The following is a 19,211-nucleotide window of genomic DNA, read 5'->3' on the forward strand; positions in this document are numbered from 1 at the left end:
CACAGCTCCCACACTTGTGACAAGACACAATGTCCAAACCCACCATAGTGCATACTTGCCAACTCTCCCGGAACGTCCGGGAGACTCCCGCATTTTGCGTGAGTCTCCCGGACTCCCGAGAGAGTGTGGAAATCTCCCTGATCTGCCCAGAAGTGGGCAGAATACGGTTCAAACGCCGCGATTCACGGCGTCAATTTGCGTCATTATGTAACGGGGGCGGGGCTAAAATGGTGCGATATTCGGGGGCCCGCCCCCTACACGCCTACCTCCTACTTGCAGCTCCCGGGAAAAAAAATTTAAATGTTGGCAAGTATGCCATAGTGGTGACACTGAGTTTGTGCCAAAATGTAATGCCTCATCACCTAACCTTACAAGACTGATATTAAGAACATTGGCACATAAATATCTAATGATTGAGAAACTGTCAATGTTATGTTTCTCTTGCTCTGTGCTGTTTTTGCTGCTCTGTTGTCCCAGAAATCCATTCCAGGTGTTGCTGAGTTGTTGTGTTTCTGTTGCTGAGCAATCATACCAACCCTGTTTCCTGCTAATGGGGATTCCACATTGCAGCTGATTTATCAGCCCTTGCCCAGCAGCTGATCAGTCAACACATTCTGCTCACATGATTTATACCCAGCAGCTGATTGGCCAGGACCTACATAAACACACTCATTTCCATAATTGCCTTGCTGGTGTTAGGTTTACCTATTCTAGTTCCTGTATCTTTATCCTATATACATTGTTATATCTTCTGTTGCTAGATTCAGTGTATTTCATCTTGGCTTTGTTTGCTGGACCTTGCTGTTGGACCTCTGTCTGCACTTGAACTCTATGCCTGTTTATTGACCTCATGTACTTTGACTGTCCTCTAACCCGTCTTGCCAATTGGCCCTACACTTTTGTGTCCCGTTTAATTTGTATTGTCTACGTGTTGTTCATTAGCTGGGATCAAGTCAAGAGTGCATCTGAGTACCAATGAACAGTGTGGTTCCAGGAAAGGTGGTTGATAATAGTGAAAAACATCCCACACCATAGGTTCTATATAAGGGTTACCAGTCACTAATTGTGGAGTTAATAACACTAACACCAGCCTTAGACATGCAGGGAGTAATTCATCAAGGATCATCAAGAATTTTGTGCAAATAATCCCAAAATTTGAACTGTGCATGGCCTGAACCGGACCATACGTAACAACTAAATGCAGCGACGTTCAATTCATCTGCGTACATAAAGGAGACTTACAGCTAAGTAATGCCCCTGCAGTCTTTCAGAGCCTTATTAATAATGTATTAAGGGACTTCCTGAAAAGGTTTGTCATTGTTTCATTTTAATTTACTCTAGCTATATTATCATGCATCGTTCCCATGTGTGTCAAGTACTCTTGAAGCTTCAAGAGAATCATCTGTTTGCCAAGATAGAGAAATATGAGTGTGAGTTTCATGAGGTAACCTTTTTAGGCTATATTATCTCAGCTGGTGGGTTCTACTACTCTAACCAAAAAGGGAACAGACTCAAATAACTGGCCTCCGGAACCCGTCTACGCTTTTATCACATTAAAAGAAGCATTCTTTACCACTTCAGTACTGATCCATCCAGGTTTAAAAGAACCTTTCTTTGTTGAAGTTAATACATCAGATATCAGGGCTGGAGCAGTTCTTTCTCAACAAAATTCTATAGATCACAAGATGCACCCTTGTGCCTTATTTTCCTGAAAGATTACATGACAGAGTGTCATTAAGATGTGGGGAATCGAGAGTTGCTGGCAATTAAATGGGCTTTAGAGGTGTGGCGCCACTGGGTGGAAGAAGCCAAGAAGGTGATCACAATTTCTACTGATCATAAAACTCTTGTCTATCTAGAATCCGCTAAGAGGCTCAACTCCAGACAGGACTGTTGATCCTTGTTTTTCTCTAGATTTTTATTTATTATTAAGTACCGGCACTGAACCAATAATGTGAAGGCAAATTTCCGGTTTAAAAGCTTTATACCTTATTAAACTGGCCCATTACCTCGGCATCCTCTTGCACCCGCTGCCAGGATTTCTGGAGACTTGTTTAGAGATCTATCACCTAGCTTACAACAAGCACTAAAACTGGCTCCACTACAGACTCCACTTCCAATTCCTTTATACACAGGGAACTAAGGACCGAAAGTTCTTCAAGATGCCAATGACCATAAGAAATCAGGCCACCCTAATATTACCAAAACTCTTCATTTGGTGTCCCAAACTCTTTGTGAGACTGTGCTGCATTTTGCTTCCTATGCAATAAACTGTTCTTCTCAGGACTTCTGCAAAATTGCTATAAACATTTGTCAAGAAAGCAATAAAATGACAAGGAAGATCGAAAGAAGCTCTGCTAGATTCTCCAGCGGGAGAAAACTTCAGGATCAACCCCAGCAGAAGAAGTTTTCTTCACTGCAGAAGACTGCCTCCACCGCCTTCAGGACAAGGGAAGCCCAGCCAGGATCCCTCCCAGAGAACACCCACCTTGCTTCTGCCTGCAGCCCAAACCAGCCCAGCAGCAGCAGCAGAAGCCTCACAACCATTGCTTGTTTGAAACTGTTGTGTTGTTTAAATGATGCATGGTTAGTGCAGTACTTTATGTATAGTGTAGGATGTCATATTTTATACTTTATGGCTTCTATTGTACGAAAAAGTAAGTCTGATTATATCTGATTATGGCTGACTTTATATTGTGCTTACAGCTGTGCTGTACCGCAGTACCCTTGAATGTAATGTATTGTACCTTTATAAAAACTGAAGATACTTTTTCAATCAATAATGGGTTAAAGAAAAAATACACTGACAAAAATATAAAGAAATATACTTTACATGCCACATTGAAATGTATTTGTTCATTTTATGAACTACAGTATATTTATTTTTTATCACTGTTTGGCAGAGCTGGTTTGGTAAATATATCACTGTAATTTCCTTCTCTTTTATACTCTATCTGGGAAGTTTATAGTGGAGGATAGCTGAGGGGAGATAGAGAGGCTTAGTGCTTTTAAACCTCTAGCCACGCCCCTTGCAAGGTGGTACCTCTACCCTGCATTGGTCACACACCCATTTGCGACAGGACCTGGAGTAAATGACCTGAGAGAATGGTGGCTCCACTTTGCACTGGTCACAACCGAAGCAGCAGGGCCCTGGGCAAGGTCCCCCTCTGTACTCATCAATATTCAATATAAATGAACAGTGACTATTACTCATCACTCAAATGAATACATTGATATTTATTACCAAACAGTGGCTATAGAAGTGTTCACCCACGTTGGTTGCATTGTTTCTCATCCCCCTCGTTTTAGTCCTTTGTAGAAGTACCTGCAGCTGCAGTTACAACTGTGAATACTTTTTATCGTCACTATACCTTCAAAAATGTCATATTTCCTTCAAAAAAGTAAAACAAATTAATCATTTAATTTACATAATTTTATTGTTAAATACATATAAATCTGTTTAGCAATCCCTGCTATATTCAGTCAAGGATAGAAAATAAATATATTGATATATTAAAAACCATTACAATTGTATTTTCAAAATAGGTGTATTTATACAATATAAATATCATCGTATAGGACAAATATGCAGATATAGATGTCAATCATGTTGTGTGCATCTAAAGATGAGCAAAATTGCTGTGAATTTTTGAGCAGAATGAGTTTTGCATCAGAATAGGACACACATTATGGGCCTGATTCATTAAGGAAAGTAAAGCAAAAATAAAAATGAGCAACTTTGCACCTTGGCAAAACCATGTTGCTTTAGAGGGAAAACTAAATTTAAAATGTGGGGACAGATTTATAGTTGGGGTAGAGCATGTCCTAGATCAACTTTAAAGTTTAGTGTAAAAATAAAACTATCAAGTATTTGTGCCCTACATGAAAAAACAGCCAGTATTTAAGTTATGTGCAAAATAATAAACTAATTTGCACCCCTTGCATTGTAACATGGTTTTATCCAGGAGAAAACTTACTCATTGCTTTGCCTTACTTTCCTTAAAAAATCAGGCACTACATTTGTACATTTTGCTTTTGTGGAATGAATAGAGCAGGGCGTTCATTCTGCTGTGTGTTCTAGTTGGGATAGGACTGATGACACTTAGGCCAAATTCTACCAGCAAAATGTGAGAATGTTTTCAGTCAAAAGCAGGGGAAAGGGGAAAATTTCATGGACCAGTTTTAAAAATGTTGCTCCATCTTTAGTTGCAGCAATGATTCCCATAGGACACAATGAGCTACAGTATGCCTTCAAGGCAGCAAGCTTATACATGGCAAATGACACTGGCAGTACTTTTACCACCAATGCAATTGCAGCTAATCACTGTTATAGAGACCTAACATTAAACCACTATCTACAATAATCAAGGATATGAATTTATGGCTTTTAGTCACAACATTTAGTAGTCTCTAATAACTTTTGAGTAGCACCAAGAAAATAAGGATGAGGTGGCATGAAAGTCTGATGATGACAACTCCACTAATAAGTCGACTTTATGAAACAAAACATAGTAATAAATATTAAAATGTGTGTAAAAAAGTAACACGTTAACTACCACTCAAAATGTATAACTTCAATCAGACTAAATTCTACTTCAGTGACAATGGCTCATTTCCTAAAGGGAGTTGAACTGAGCCGCAGCAACCATTCAGCTATTAACTTTTATCCGTCCAGTGAAGGTTAAACAATGAAAGCGAGTGTTTGGTTGCTATGGTGTAGTACAAATTTTGCACCTAAAAGCAAAATTTGACAATTTCTTCATTTATGACAACTATCATGATATAGAATGTGTGGACATGATGGAATCGCTTAAAGTACTGTACTCATAACTTTCTGTGAGCTCCAGCTGAGTGCTAATACACATCCATGAGCTTCCAAAACTGTTTATAAAGTGAGAGTTAAACATATTAGGAATCATTTAGAGTCAGTAGAGAATCCAGCTGGAAGGTGCAATTTGGTAACTTGGTATTCCCATGATGAGCTGCAGGGGCAAGGGTAAATTTAAAATATACAGACAGATTAAATTTGAGATGCGCATCTTAGCTAAACTCTAAATTTCATAAAGATGCCCAGTATTTGTGTGCTACATGGAAAAAGAAAATGCATCTGTGCATGGAAAAACAGAAGAGGGACAATGAGGCAAAAGCCTTGCAAGTCTCCCAGGTAGCAGAAATGCCAATGCTAGAAGATTTAAACACAGAGACACATCTAGTGATGTCACTGCAAGTTTGAAGGTTGGGTCTTCATTTGCTAATCAAGTGGCTTGGTCCATCTCAAAAGCTGTTTAATCATGAGGGATCATTTGAGAAAGTTCAAACATGCACCCCAGCAGCACATGTGTCCCTTCTTGATGTTATGCACCCCTTTTTATGGAAAGTTCTTGGAACTACATGTCGAGATGGCATTGTTTGTGGGGAGTGTACAATTTGTTAACTTCTAATTGATGGAGCTGAATGGATTTGGGCACAGAGAGGTTTTCTTCTCACAAAAGGAATTTATACGGGGTGCTCAGAAGGCACCAAAAATTGGAAGTCATCCTATACTTTCAATGGAATGCCTTTTAACCATACAGGCATATTTGATGTGAATATGCGTATTTATATGTGCATACCAGTGTAATACAAAAAGATTGAATCGCACAAAGTGATGCATGTAATGACAATCCAAGCATCCACTCTTTCATGATTAATTTATGACATAAATGTACCTCAAATTAGCTTTTACAATAAAATATAAAAGTTTAATTTAATTTAATAGCAAAACTTTGAAGCCTTTTTACAGTTTCCATCACGTGCATTTCCATCTACACCCAAAGTCCTGCAAAGTAGGAACAGACCGGAATGTGGGTGTGAATCTACGTGCGCATTATGTGGATAAGTAGGCACATTTGTGGAAAAAGATATGTATAAGTGTACTGCAGGGGTGCATTCCTTTCAAAATAATCCCTGTTGCTAAATTGATTCTTGTGCAGTCCATTTATATATTACAGATATGGTTACCCTTTTTTGGCTACCTGGCATTGCCCCTGAAAACTCAGTTGCACTGTAAGGAACAGCAAGGCTGCATTGCTGTTTAATGGTTTAGTGTCTTAGAGCAGTATTGCAAGTACCTCCGCCCACACCTTCTTTCCAGCAGATACAACCATGCATCAAAGCTTACAGCCAACAGGGTGACTAGAATAGGCTTATTTTCAGAACCAACCTTCCAGTGTTATATCATATAACAGTGTAAGGCCATGTTAGAAAGAGGTCATATTGACACGCAGTGGTCAAAATAAAATGCATGTCAACATTTTAGGCAAGTAAATGTGATGTCTTCATCATCAAGTGCACCATTATTCAATGATTTACGTTGGTTTTTCTGAAATTCAGACAGTCCTCAGCTTCAGTACCCTTGATGTGGGTTCCTTGGCACTGGAATACATGATGTAGGAGCCATTGTTGGTCTTAAATGCTTCCCAATCTCGACAGCCATAAGTGGGCAAATAATGGACAGCCACAAAGCCCTCATACCCCTGCCACCTGGGGAAGAAAGATTTCAAATGTAATAGGCAATGATGTAAGAAAGTTTTTATTCTTCCTCTTTTAACCCATATAGTGTCGTCATCACACCTAAAATTGATACTTATCAGCCCATTACCCTTCCACTGCATTCTAGTTATTATTGCTTAAGAATAGGATACAATAGTCGACAGTACATGAGATTCCCATTGTTATCACAGCAGTTCAATTTAATCAAGAAATAATTCATCCCCATCCTAAATGTATATTTCCATAACACGAACATACTTAATATATTTTCCTACCTGCAGTTTCTATAAAGATTATTTATTAACCACAAAATATGCAGGTGCACAATACAATCCGAGTACGGGAATGGGCCTAATTGTTACAGAAAAATATTCATTTGTTTCAATATTTCAGTTTTTGTCCTGATCAGTTTATTTATACTGATCAGTTTAATCTCATCATATGATTTAAACTAATCATGAGAGTAGTCTGCATGTATTACATGTATGGCTTTGAGTGTTTCAATGTTTTGTTACTGTTTGGGAAGTATGCCTAGATATGTACTTTACCATAGAAAGTGTGTCAGGAAGGTGCATAGGTATAGGTCAGAAATGTACAGGCAGAGGCCTGGTTTCTGCCATCTCCAAAACATGTGAAAGTCAAGTCCTGTTGTGGAGAGTATACCCTGGTAAACTGGTAATGTCAACCTAAGTGCACCTTCTCCACCACTTGACTTGTATTTAATACACCAAGCTCCTCTCATCAGAATATTTAATTTGTTGCTTCCCCACAGATACCATCATCTTCGACCAGTAAATCTGTGTGGTTTCCCGTGATAACAGAAATATTAATGCAAAATTAGGAGCAAAATGAAAGAGAGTGACAGGAAGAGAGCTATACAGATACCGGTAGAACAGCAGGGAGATGGAGATAGAGCGGAAGAGTGATGGAGACAGAGTGGAAGAGCGACGGAGACAGAACGGAAGAGCGACGGAGACAAAGAGGAAGAGCGACGGAGACAGAGAGGAAGAGCGACGGAGACAGAGAGGAAGAGCGACGGAGACAGAGAGGAAGAGCGACGGAGACAGAGAGGGAGAGAAATGGAGATAGAGAGGGAGAGAGACAGAGATAGAGAGGGAGAAAGACAGAGCTAGAGGGGGAGAGAGGGGGAAATAGAAGGGAAGAGAGACAGAGATAGAGGTGGAGATAGAGGGGAAGAGAGACGTAGATAGAGGGGAAGAGAGACGTAGATAGAGGGGAAGAGAGACGGAGATAGAGGGGAAGAGAGACGGAGATAGAGGGGAAGAGAGACGGAGATAGAGGGGAAGAGAGACGGAGATAGAGGGGAAGAGAGACGGAGATAGAGGGGAAGAGAGATGGAGAGAGAGGGGATGAGAGATGGAGAGAGAGGGGATGAGAGATGGAGATAGAGGGGATGAGAGATGGAGATAAAATGGAAGAAATATGGAGATAGATGGGAAGAGAGATGGAGATAAAGCAGAATAGAGATGGAGATAAAGCAGAATAAACATGGAGATAAAGCAGAATAGACATGGAGATAGAGGATAAGTGAGATGGAGATAAAGATGAATAGAGATGGAGATAGAGGGGAATTGAGATGAAGATAAAGTGGAAGAGAGATGGGGATAGAGGGGAACAGAGATGATGATAGAGGGAAAGAGAGAGATTGTGGGTTATTTATGAAAGTTTTTTACTTTGTCCTATTAACTAATATAGTTTCCTCCATCAATAACCCTGTTGTCAGTGATACCTGCACCAGCTCATGTATGCTTTTGCATGGAGGAACCTATTTATCAAGTACATCGGGAGTGCTTGTACCATCACAATGCCTGTTCTGGTGACACCATGTGAGGACTCCTTTACCAGAACAGGATCATTAAGAAATATACTTTTGTCTTGGAATAAAGCTTTATTAATGTATTACTGTTTGAATAATTTTCCTTATTAAAAAATAATATGCATTAAGTTAAGGAAAAACAGCATTATATAATATCTATAAGGCTGCTTATGTGTGTGTGCTTTAGATACTTTATTTTACTTAAATTGTTTTTATTAATAGAACTAAAAGCTCAAATTGAGGCTTCCAGTTCCTTTGCATCGGCTCACACATAATCACCCCGCCAGTATCGGTGGGACAGCTGAGTAATGTTCAGATGCTCTGGCAATATTTTTTAATAAATATGAGCAAAAGACTCTTACATCCAACTTGTTGCTTCTGCAGTAGTAGTGTTTTGTATTTGTTATATGTTTTATTCAAGTCAGGGCCATAACTAAACTATGCGAGAGGGAAAACTCCCCAGAGAGCAAACTGAAGGGGATGCAAAATATTGAAAATGTTAAGTTAATTTGGTTACAGTTGAGGGCTAGAGGGTGTCAGTGTTTCTTCTTGCCCCAGTTGCTAAAATGAGTAGTTACAGCTCTGCTGGTAGAATTAGTCAGCAATAGTGAAGCTACATAGAATCCGTTGCTATGACGTAAAGGACTCTGTCTATTATTGGTTGAGTAATAATTCACAGATAGGGATATCACTAAATGAAAATGCTTTATTACAAATGCACATAGTGCAATAATATGAAAACCTCACCTGTATATAACACTGTTGACAGAAAATGAGTTACCATCATAAGAATTTGCCACAACCAGGAAATAATCCTCTCCGACTGTGAAGAACTCCCAGTCCACAGCACTGAAAGAAGGACAAGGGTGGGTGAGAAGGAGGTGAGGACAATGGCTAGTGGGTCTATTTACTAAGAAATGGTTATAGGGCTGTTTTTATATTGACGCTTATCGCAGCATTTAAAAAAAAACAACAATTGATGTGAATTATCAACAAAATATTGCAGCCATAACTGAATGGCGATAGTGGCTGGGAGCAGTGTCTTAGCACTTCACCTAGCCTGTCACAGGGCATATGTGCATGTGTTACCAAGACCATGGCCTTCAGTTTTATTTGTTGATTTTTTTTAAAAAAAAATCTATTTTAAAATAACTGCCAATGAAAAAAATATTTATTTAAAAATAAGTCATTTTTTCATTGATTATTTTCTGCTATAGCTATCCTGACATAGAGATAAGAAAGACTCTGGATTTTTTTTTGGTGGTTGGGGTCTACCACAGATGATAGCATTGCTATAAATGGCGAGGACCCTTTTACATATATTCACATGTAAATACATACATACAAGAGACAGTCTATGTATTGTAGCCAAATGAAAGCTAGTACTGGCATTCACAGTCTGAGCATAACTAATCTTATCATGTGTTGTGTCTGCTTCAAGAAAAAAAGGGAGCTCTATTTATAACAGAACCAGAGAGAATTGCTAAATAAGTGGAATATCTAGAAACAGAACAGTTGGCATTTTTGGCAAGCAATATGTACGCCACGACCGCTGAAGTAGCTTTATTGAACACTTTGATTTTCAATAGGAAGCTGCAACTAATGTAGGCACATACAAACAAAATATTCCAAAATGGAGGCTGAGGCAAGGGACTAGGAGCCATTTTGTAGTGAAGCTATACATGTACTGACTAATGCACTCCAAGATCTAACCTTCTCCACCCTAGGCCACTCTGTGCTGCTCTCCCATCTACTTGGTGCTCAATGGCGCCACCCCTTCCCCAAAAATAAACACGTTAAAAGTAATAAAAAATGATCATTGATTTACTTATACTTAAAAAAAATGGAAATTTTTGTGTCATACTTTTTGGAAAATAATTTCAGGAACATTGTGCAAGAAACACCTTACACCTCCGAAGGGGGCATGTCCTGCTCCACCTTAGGCTATGTCTAGCTCCACCCATGGGTGTATCTAGTGCCAGAGAAGAGCATATCAAGCACCAGCAGGTGGGACATATACTGTCTCTGTTGCCGCCAACATTTTCTTGTAGCACCACTCCCCCCCCCAGTAATAAACTTTATTTATTTCATCATTATTTTGAGGTGTGCTATTAGAAAACGGCCTTCCCTCCCCAGCATACAGATGTAGTTATTACAAATTGTCCTCCCTATTGTTTCCTCCGTTGTTGCTCTGCCCACCACTTCTCCGGCCGTGAGATTGGAAGGCTCCCTCAAGAGTCTAAAAGATCACTCACTATTTTGGAGGTCTTCCAGACATTGTCATGCAAGTAGTCAAGTATTATTTGTGGCAAGATGCTGAAGCAATAGGCATTCTGTCACACTAGTTACAGGCCATTGTGGTCTTTGCATTAATCAGGCTTTGGTTTGAGCATAGAACTACTAACATACTGTATATCTTCAGTATATATTTGCTACATGTTTCCAGGGTTCAAACATGAACCAAGCTGTTTAACTTCTGCCATTTGGCTTTTTATTATCTGCTCACTGACAGATTATACACATGTGGTTATGTGGTAGCTAATTACATCCGCATGTTTTAATTCACTGAGCAGGAGAGATTATATACAAGACATCCTAATTGTTCAATAAAAGCTGTTGCATTGCTCAGCACATCTGTGCACATGTAAACTGCTTACTTTAGTCCACAGCCGTAACTTAGAATTCTAGCGCCTGGGGCGAGAAAGACAAATGCCGCCCCACTAGCCCTCAATTTGAACCAAATTAACCTAAAATATTCTTAAATTGCGCCCCCCTTCAGCGTTGCACCCTGGGCAGATGCCCCGGTCGCACAGCCCTAGTTACGGCTCTGATTTAGTCTACTGTTAGACAGTTTGTTTCAAAGTTACAAACTATGAGCCTGATTGATCAAGGCACGCATACTGAGCACAATGTGTGTTTGTTTCAGAACGCATGTAATTCCGGTCTGCGCACACCTGAATTCAACAGGGAACGGATCTGAAGATACGCGTGGTGATAAACTCGAGTATAGGTCTGCTCAGCTCTTCTGCACAAGACATTGCACGATATGTCCAATACTTATGTGGAATATAAATTCACAAAAGAACACACAGAAAAAAAAAACAGAGATGCCCAGAGCTAGAATCGCATACTGCTGAATGCGCTTGTGATTGGCACGTCCTTACTGTACATTGACTACAGCCAAAAGCCCCTCCCCCACTCCATTTCCTCCCTGAATAGGCTGTAGTGAGTGTCCTTTGCGCTCGAAGAGAAATTGAACATGACTGCGTTCTGTGGTGTTTGATCCGGTTTTAGGCATGCGCAGAGTGATTTTGTGGATGATAAGCACAAAATCGACATTTTAGTCTCTTGAATCAGTTCTTACATGTTTTAAGTAGAGATGCTCACTGACTCCTGTGAAGTGGTTTTGGTTTTGGACTGGATTAGCTTCGTATTTTGGTTTTGGTTTTAGATCTGTATGTTTTTTTAAAAAAGTGCTAAAATATGCTAAAATCACATAATTGTTGCTCCTTTTTGATCCTACATTATTGTTAACCTCAATAACACTAATTTCAAGTCATTTGCAGTCAATTTTGATCACCTCACAGGTCACAATATTATTTTCATACACTTTCGGACAAATACTACAGCGACCTGACTGGATGGTAAGCGACAGAGCAATGACTCAAACACACGGTAGTTTCTAGCACATCTAGGACACATTGCCACACAGCAGTGGCAGAAAAGAAAAAAGTTGTGCAAGATGGAATTGTCCACCCACCCACCCTTATGTTGGATCTTAAAAACGACATGCACACTTTAACAAACCAAGTACTTCAGCCACAAAAGTGCCACTCATTGTGGCTGAAGTGCTTGGTTTGTTTGATCCCCCCACAAAACAAGGTAACAATGGCCTTAAGGCACCTAAGGTAACAGTGCTGTTAATTAACTCTACTGTGGTAAGATGTTGTTGTCATCATCTTCAGCCTCAACATCCTCATTAGCGCCCTCCTTGACTACACATATATCCCCCTCATCCTGTAGCAATTCCAAAGTGGCATCCTCAATTGGAGTATCACCGGCTACACTCGGGCTGTTCATGCACACATCAGCAGAAATGCTGAAAGGGTCCATGGAATGCTATCAGAATGGTCACGATTACACATAGCACTCGTGGATGGACTCTCCCCAGGGATTGGTGTCATTTCTGAATCTGAACAGACATTTTCCTCTAATGCCTTACTGTTTTCTTCCAGCTCGGCTTTTACATGTAAAAGTATTTGGGCACCACTTTTGGAGTCTGAATGACAAGGTCTTGCTTGGTCATGACTGACCTTACAAGAAGATGCCTCAGTAACAGTTTCAGATCTCGCACTCATAGGGAAAGACGAAGGCCTCATTCTTTCTTTGCCACTGCGTGTGTAGAATGGCATGTTTGCATTTTTATTTTTTTCTGCAGATAACTTTGCCTGGATTACAGCTCTTTTTTTCTTGACCAAGGTAAAAGGTGTTTTTTTACATTTTTGTTTGCCTGACTTAAATACACTATGTACTTTTACATAGGCTTTACCAGATGACGTACAGGGATTACTATCATCATGACTGGTGGCAGCAGCTGCTTGGTGCCCCTGCGCTTCTGTTTACTGCTGTGAATCTATTTTGATAATGTGCAAATTCAGAATAAAAGCCTGCAATTACTAGTATTTGTATTTCAGCAATGACAATTAGCAATGAAGCAATGGAGCTCTTGTTTTTGAGTGTATATAACACTGTACACTTTTGGTGCAAATTCAGAAGAAAAGCCTGCAAGGACTAATATTTGTATTTCAGCAATGACATTTAGCAACGCAGCTCTCCTTTTCGTGTTACCTATATAACACTGTAGAATTTTACTGCAGAATTACACCAACCGTGACAGCACCAGTTTGTTTTTTTATGCAATGAGAATTAACAACGCAGCTCTCCTTTTTGTGTGTTACCTATGTAACACAGTAGAATTGGATTGCAGAATTATATCAACCCTGTAAGAATTATTATTTGTATTTTCTGCAATGAGATTTAACACTGGAGCTCACCTGTCTGTGTATTACCTATATAACACAGTAGAATTGGATTGCAGAATTATATCAACCCTGTAAGAATTATTATTTGTATTTTCTGCAATGAGATTTAACACTGGAGCTCACCTATCTGTGTATTACCTATATAACACAGTAGAATTGGACTGCAGAATTATACCATCCCTGACAGCAGCAATAGTATTTGTATTTTTCTGCAATGAGAAATAGCAATGTAGCTCTCCTTTTTGTGTGTTACCTATTTAACACAGTAGAATTGGATTGCAGAATTACATCAACCCTGACAGCACTAGTTTTTTTATTTTTATGCAATGAGAATTACCAACGCAGCTCTCCTTTTTGTGTGTTACCTATATAACATAGTAGAACTGGACTGCAGAATTACATCAACCCTGTAAGCATTATTATTTGTATTTTCTGTAATGAGATTTAACACTGGAACTCTCCTATCTGTGTATTACCTATATAACACAGTAGAATTGGACTGCAGAATTACACCAACCCTGACAGCAGCAATAATATTTGCATTTTTCTGCAATGAGATTTAACACTGGAGCTATGGAGCTCTCCTGAATGTGATTTATTACTTACTTTAACACTGCTACAACCCTCCTCTTTCAATTCTCTAACTTTGCCTACCTAACTGCTCTACACTCTATGCTACCCCTTCTGTATTCCTCTCTCAAATTGCGCTAAATCCCCATGGAGGGCGGTATTTATTGATTCCAAAACTCGCGAGATCCGATGACGTCACAATGACCTTTTGCCTCGTTTTCGAATCCAAAAAAGCACGAAAGTACTGAGCCGACTCAGCTCGGTACTCGGATCCCCTAAGTTCGGATGTGTTCGGTTTCCGAGGAACCGAGCCTGAGCATCTCTAGTTTTAAGAGTGATGAATAGTGAGGTGGAAAAACTGATATCAGGTGAAATTCACAAAAACATTACTTCACTCAGCATACAGATCAACTTTTCTCTATCATCATACTACATTGCTAATCCTTCCCATGATATTACAAACAAGAGCAAAGCAATTTAGCAGAAACGTGCCTTTTGACATTTCTTTTTACTTTAGAAATCCTTGTGCAAAATTGTTTAACAATCCAATATACAGCATTCAATTTACAATGGCAGTGAAGATATGAAATGAAACACTTGGATTAGAGAAGAGTGAAATTAAGCCTGCACCCTAGATCATGCTATCTGTTTCATGTGCTCCAATAGAGATTGTTTCTATACCCCTCAGTTTTTAAATAGCCAGAACAGAGCGTTACCTGTAAGTGAGGACATCCTGGAACTTGACAAACTGCTGTACGGTAATGTTCAACTCGTATATGGTGGAGTTAATTGCATACTCTTCTGGTTTTTGCATCTGTATCCCCACTGTGTAATTATGACTGTTAGCGACAGCCAGAAAGAACCGGTCCTTTATCCTGAAAAATTCCCAGTCTGAAGCTCCGAATGTCTGAAAAATAACAAGGAGGCTGTCATCATGTTAAAATGATAGGGTTCCTTCTGGTGCAAGATAAAGGTTATTGCTTTTATCAGAGAACATGTTCAGGTTTTCAAAAGTCCCATTAAAGTGGAACTAAAGCAGTATTAATAGTTTAAAATGTTGAAAATACTATGCATTGTTTTGCTCTTGTCAGAACAGCTCTGGTCAATCAGAAAATTTCAGTCAGAGTTCATCCCACACCGGTAATCACCAAATTTAATTAATATCCTTCTTATTCTCTTTATTATTATTTATAAAGTGCTGTCTTCTGCAGTACTGCACAAAGAAATACATGAAGGAAAAGGGATAGAACTAAAAGTAGTAGAAACAATACTGTTAGCGGGAATCTATGCTGCCAGTGGTGGAACTTTAGGGAGGGCTGCTACAAGGCCTGGCGCCTATGGGAGCCAAGCAATGCCAGAATGCCACCCCCTCTCGAGGTTCCCCACTGAAATTATGAAGGGCCTACTGTGAGAAACAGCTTCCCGCTGGAGTGGGTGTGGCCAGCATTGTGGTAGGCATGGGCAGGGCCTCCCTCCAACCACCTCCATCTTCTCTTCCTTTACATGATGCGTGCACCACTAACTGGTTTGTGCTGTATTTAACAAAAGTGAAGAGTGACGAATACCCCCAACTGTTCCTCATGTTCCTGGCTCAAAATCGGGGCAGTACTGACGGAATCAGGACAGTTTAGAGGTAATGTTATGTTATTTTACTGACCATGAATGACAGAAAAACAGAAACTGCTTTAAATGGCATCATTCAGTACAGACAGGCGACTGCATACTAAAATAGTATCAATCAAATTAGTGAGGAGTAAATTATGTCACTATAGAAAGGAGACTGCACATTGCATACTGATGGAGAAATAACAGGGATGTATTGCAAGTAAGACAGAGCAGGTATTGTACTTTTATGCGTAATAGATTGCCCAGTACTAGTAATAGATATACAATTCAAAGGGCATTACAGTAACATACAATACAGAGAACATCCCAGTGACCGATATAAAATAAAGAGAGCTTCCTAGTGACATGCAATTCAGAGAGGATCTTAGTGACCAGTATACAATTTTGAGAGCATGCTAGTAACATACAATACAGAGCAGCCTAATGACAGATATACACAATATAGGGAGTATTCTAATGACCAATTGTAACGGTCCGGAGACTGAATAGGAGTCCAGAGGCAAGATGGAAGACAGGACACAGAGGATTATATAATAAAGAATGCTCAACAGTAGCCGGGATCGGTATACAGTAAGGCAATAAGGCAAAGGGTTTATGTAGAGGCATAGTTGAGGACAATCCGAGGTCAGTACACGAGTAGTAGGTAACTGGAGGCAGAATGCAGGAGCAGGAACAGGGCTATTGGCAGGAGCACAATAATCTGGCAAGGAAGACAGGAACAGGCCAGGCTTTTATAGGAAGTCAAGGGAAGGATCTAGAACATTCTGGGACATCAGGAAATCAATGAAACTAAACTACAACACAGAGTTAAGGCAAGGAGCTGTCCAGCAGCCAGAATAGCTCAGTCAGCAGTAGCAGTCCACAAAAGCAGAAGCCCTAGCTTCCAATCCTGACCAACGTACAATACAGATAACATTCAAGTGACCACAATACAATGCAAAGAGCATCCAGAACACCACCATATAATGAAGAGACCAGTGCACAGACTTCTACTTCCATTTGTTGTAAGTGATAATATTTCTTTGCTATCCAACATAAGTCTCCACAGTAAAAACTGTACAGTCCAAGGAAGTAGTAGTGTAAAATAATCACAACAGATAAAGGTGATTTACACCCAGCATACAGCAGTCATGCTGTCCAAATATACACAGAAAAAATGATACATCCTTAGGGTTCAATGCAGCATAAAGAATCAATGAAGTGGGACGATGCACCTTGCAAATATTGAAAAATCAGGCAGAAAAAGAATAATAAAAAAAGAGACACTTATTAAGTATCTAGTTGTACATATTAACCATGGCTTATTCATAGTTTGCTGCTTTATCTGACCAGTAATCAATAAACAAAGGGATTCACATATAAGAATGTGACAGTGTAATCTGATAACCTTAATTAACAGCATTAGTATGCCTAAAATTAGTAAGTCTATTTAAGTGTAGGTGCAAGGCTATCTTTACCTTAAATTGTACATTGTTAATGTTATTATGAGAGAGGCCATTAGCCGAAGGAGTTTAAAATCATGTGTTGTGAAGCTGATAATGTTACTTACCACTGGGGGTTTAAGTCTGTGATGGAATCAGCCAATAGGGAGGAAGTGGGAGTGTCGTGGAAAGAATATATCAAGCAGTGGGAGAAGGAGAGAGCTTCCTGTTTCCTGGATATGGAGACCCACCCACCCGCCCTGTTTTCAAGTTATATTTGTTATATTTCCTCGTCACGAGGAGCGAGGTTTTTGAATGGCAGGAGAGCATGGCAGTCATATGGTTGGTAAACATACGGTACTTAAGTGTTGGCGATATAGCCTTGGTTCCCTCAATGTTATTAGACTCATTGATACTCTAGTAAGGAGTATCAGGTTTTGCCTAGAAAGGGCTTGACCAGTTTGAGTTCAGAGGGTATTGAGTTAATCTATAGTGTGTAGTACCGGCCAATAGATAAGGTTTTAACCTGGGTTGGTGGAAAGGAGGCGATCTTCCACCGTATTGGTTTATGTTGGTTTTAGCTGGCTGCCCTTGCTCTTCACCACCTCTATAAAGAAAAAGGTCCAAATTGTTTGTAGCATTTTGATAGTTTTTGATAGATAAAATAAAATAAAATAAATAAAATAAAATAAAATAAATAAATAAATAGTTTAAAAAATAATAATGTAATAAAAGGACCTTTTTATTCCAAACTTAAGTCGGTGTCCGTGTCTTTATTTTATGGTTTGTATATGTGGGGATGTTTAAACAAAGAGGGGAGTGCATTTGAGGGGGTAATCAACACTATGCATTTTAAGGGAATATTGACAAAATAGTGCTGTTTTAGTTATTATGTCTTTACTGTTCTGCTATGTCATCATACCTTCTGTAATTGTCCTGTGTGGTTTACCTATTTCCTGGTTCTGCACCGGAGTTGGGGAATATAGTGTTCCAGCCTCCTATCTCCCCATTCCCTCCTCCCACCATTGCGTCTCTGTCCGTCCTACCCTCCCCTTAGATTGTACGCTCCTTCGAGCAGGGCCTCCTCTCCTTCTGTTCTCCACCACCTTAACTCTGCTCTCCAGCTTCTTGTCTCTTCCGTGAGGTCCTCCTGCGCTTCTACCCCCCTCTCTACCCCGCTGGGGGGCTCTCACCTCTCATCTAGCTGTACATTGAGCTTCTGAGTTACTGTGCTTTTTGTTAACTGTACCGTGCTGTCTCACCCTGTATCGTGTTTCTGTCTGTCCCTGTACGGCGCTACAGATACCTAGTGGCGCCCTATAAATAAAAAATTTATAATAATAATCACTGTTGGACAATACAGCATACTGAAGGAGGGGTTTCAATAATCTTTCTTTAGCTTCTGTGTTAACACTTCTACAAATGTATAGATTATGGCTAAATCTCTATTTTACTATTTATGCCCTTACCATCCATTGTGTAATGTGCCACCCCCACCCCAATCAGGGCTTAGCACACATTCTCTGACCCTCAGCCTAACTGAAGGCAGCAATGCTAACCATTGTTCTGGAGATGTTCACTGCAAAAGTGGGTGCTAATGAGAGAGTTGATGAGAGTTTTTATAGCATCATGGGTAAGAAAGGGTCTTATTACAGTGATATTTTGAAGGTGGAAGCGACAGGCTTGGAAGAGATGTGGAGTGTGGTGAAGATTGTGGGGTCAAAGTATACACCCAAGCACACACAGTGTTGTCCATAGCTAGAGAGATGTGAGAACAATATCTTTTGGTTCAGGACACACAGACTTAATGGCATAGGTGTAAAGATGGTAAGCACAAGGGAGAACCGAAACTCGTAGTCAGGAATGATCTATGGGTCTAGTACACAGCATAACATCGGGAACAAGATTTAACGCTAGACATAGGACTGGCACACAATAATTAGGCAACCCCTTAATATAGCATCTGAGGTGTAACCCAGCGCTGAAGATGATGCCAGCACCAGGGGAATTAAAGGGCTTTCACTGCACCGGTGCATTGATTACACATATGAGTCACACGAGACAATCATCATCTCCATTTATTTATATAGCGCCACTAATTCCGCAGCTCTGTACAGAGAACTCACTCACATCAGTCCCTGCCCCACTGGGGCTTACAGTCTAAATTCCCTAACATACACACAC

The 19,211-nt window shown here is 39.9% G+C and overlaps 1 protein-coding gene across 1 annotated transcript in view; it reads right to left on the minus strand.

Annotated features, from left to right (window-relative positions):
* Window positions 1-3,553: 3,553 nt before the first annotated feature.
* Window positions 3,554-19,211, minus strand: part of TSPEAR (thrombospondin type laminin G domain and EAR repeats) — a 73,644-nt gene continuing 57,986 nt past the window's right edge. Inside the window, exons 11-13 of the mRNA XM_075181382.1 lie at window positions 14,697-14,887; window positions 9,116-9,217; window positions 3,554-6,522 (exon numbers count right to left, since the gene is read on the minus strand). Of these exons, the coding sequence (XP_075037483.1) occupies window positions 6,369-6,522; window positions 9,116-9,217; window positions 14,697-14,887 (447 nt within the window). The 3' untranslated portion in view covers window positions 3,554-6,368. The remainder of the gene's footprint in view (window positions 6,523-9,115; window positions 9,218-14,696; window positions 14,888-19,211) is intronic.

The sequence above is a fragment of the Mixophyes fleayi genome, chromosome 7 (genome assembly GCF_038048845.1).
Source record: "Mixophyes fleayi isolate aMixFle1 chromosome 7, aMixFle1.hap1, whole genome shotgun sequence".
NCBI lineage: Eukaryota > Metazoa > Chordata > Amphibia > Anura > Limnodynastidae > Mixophyes > Mixophyes fleayi.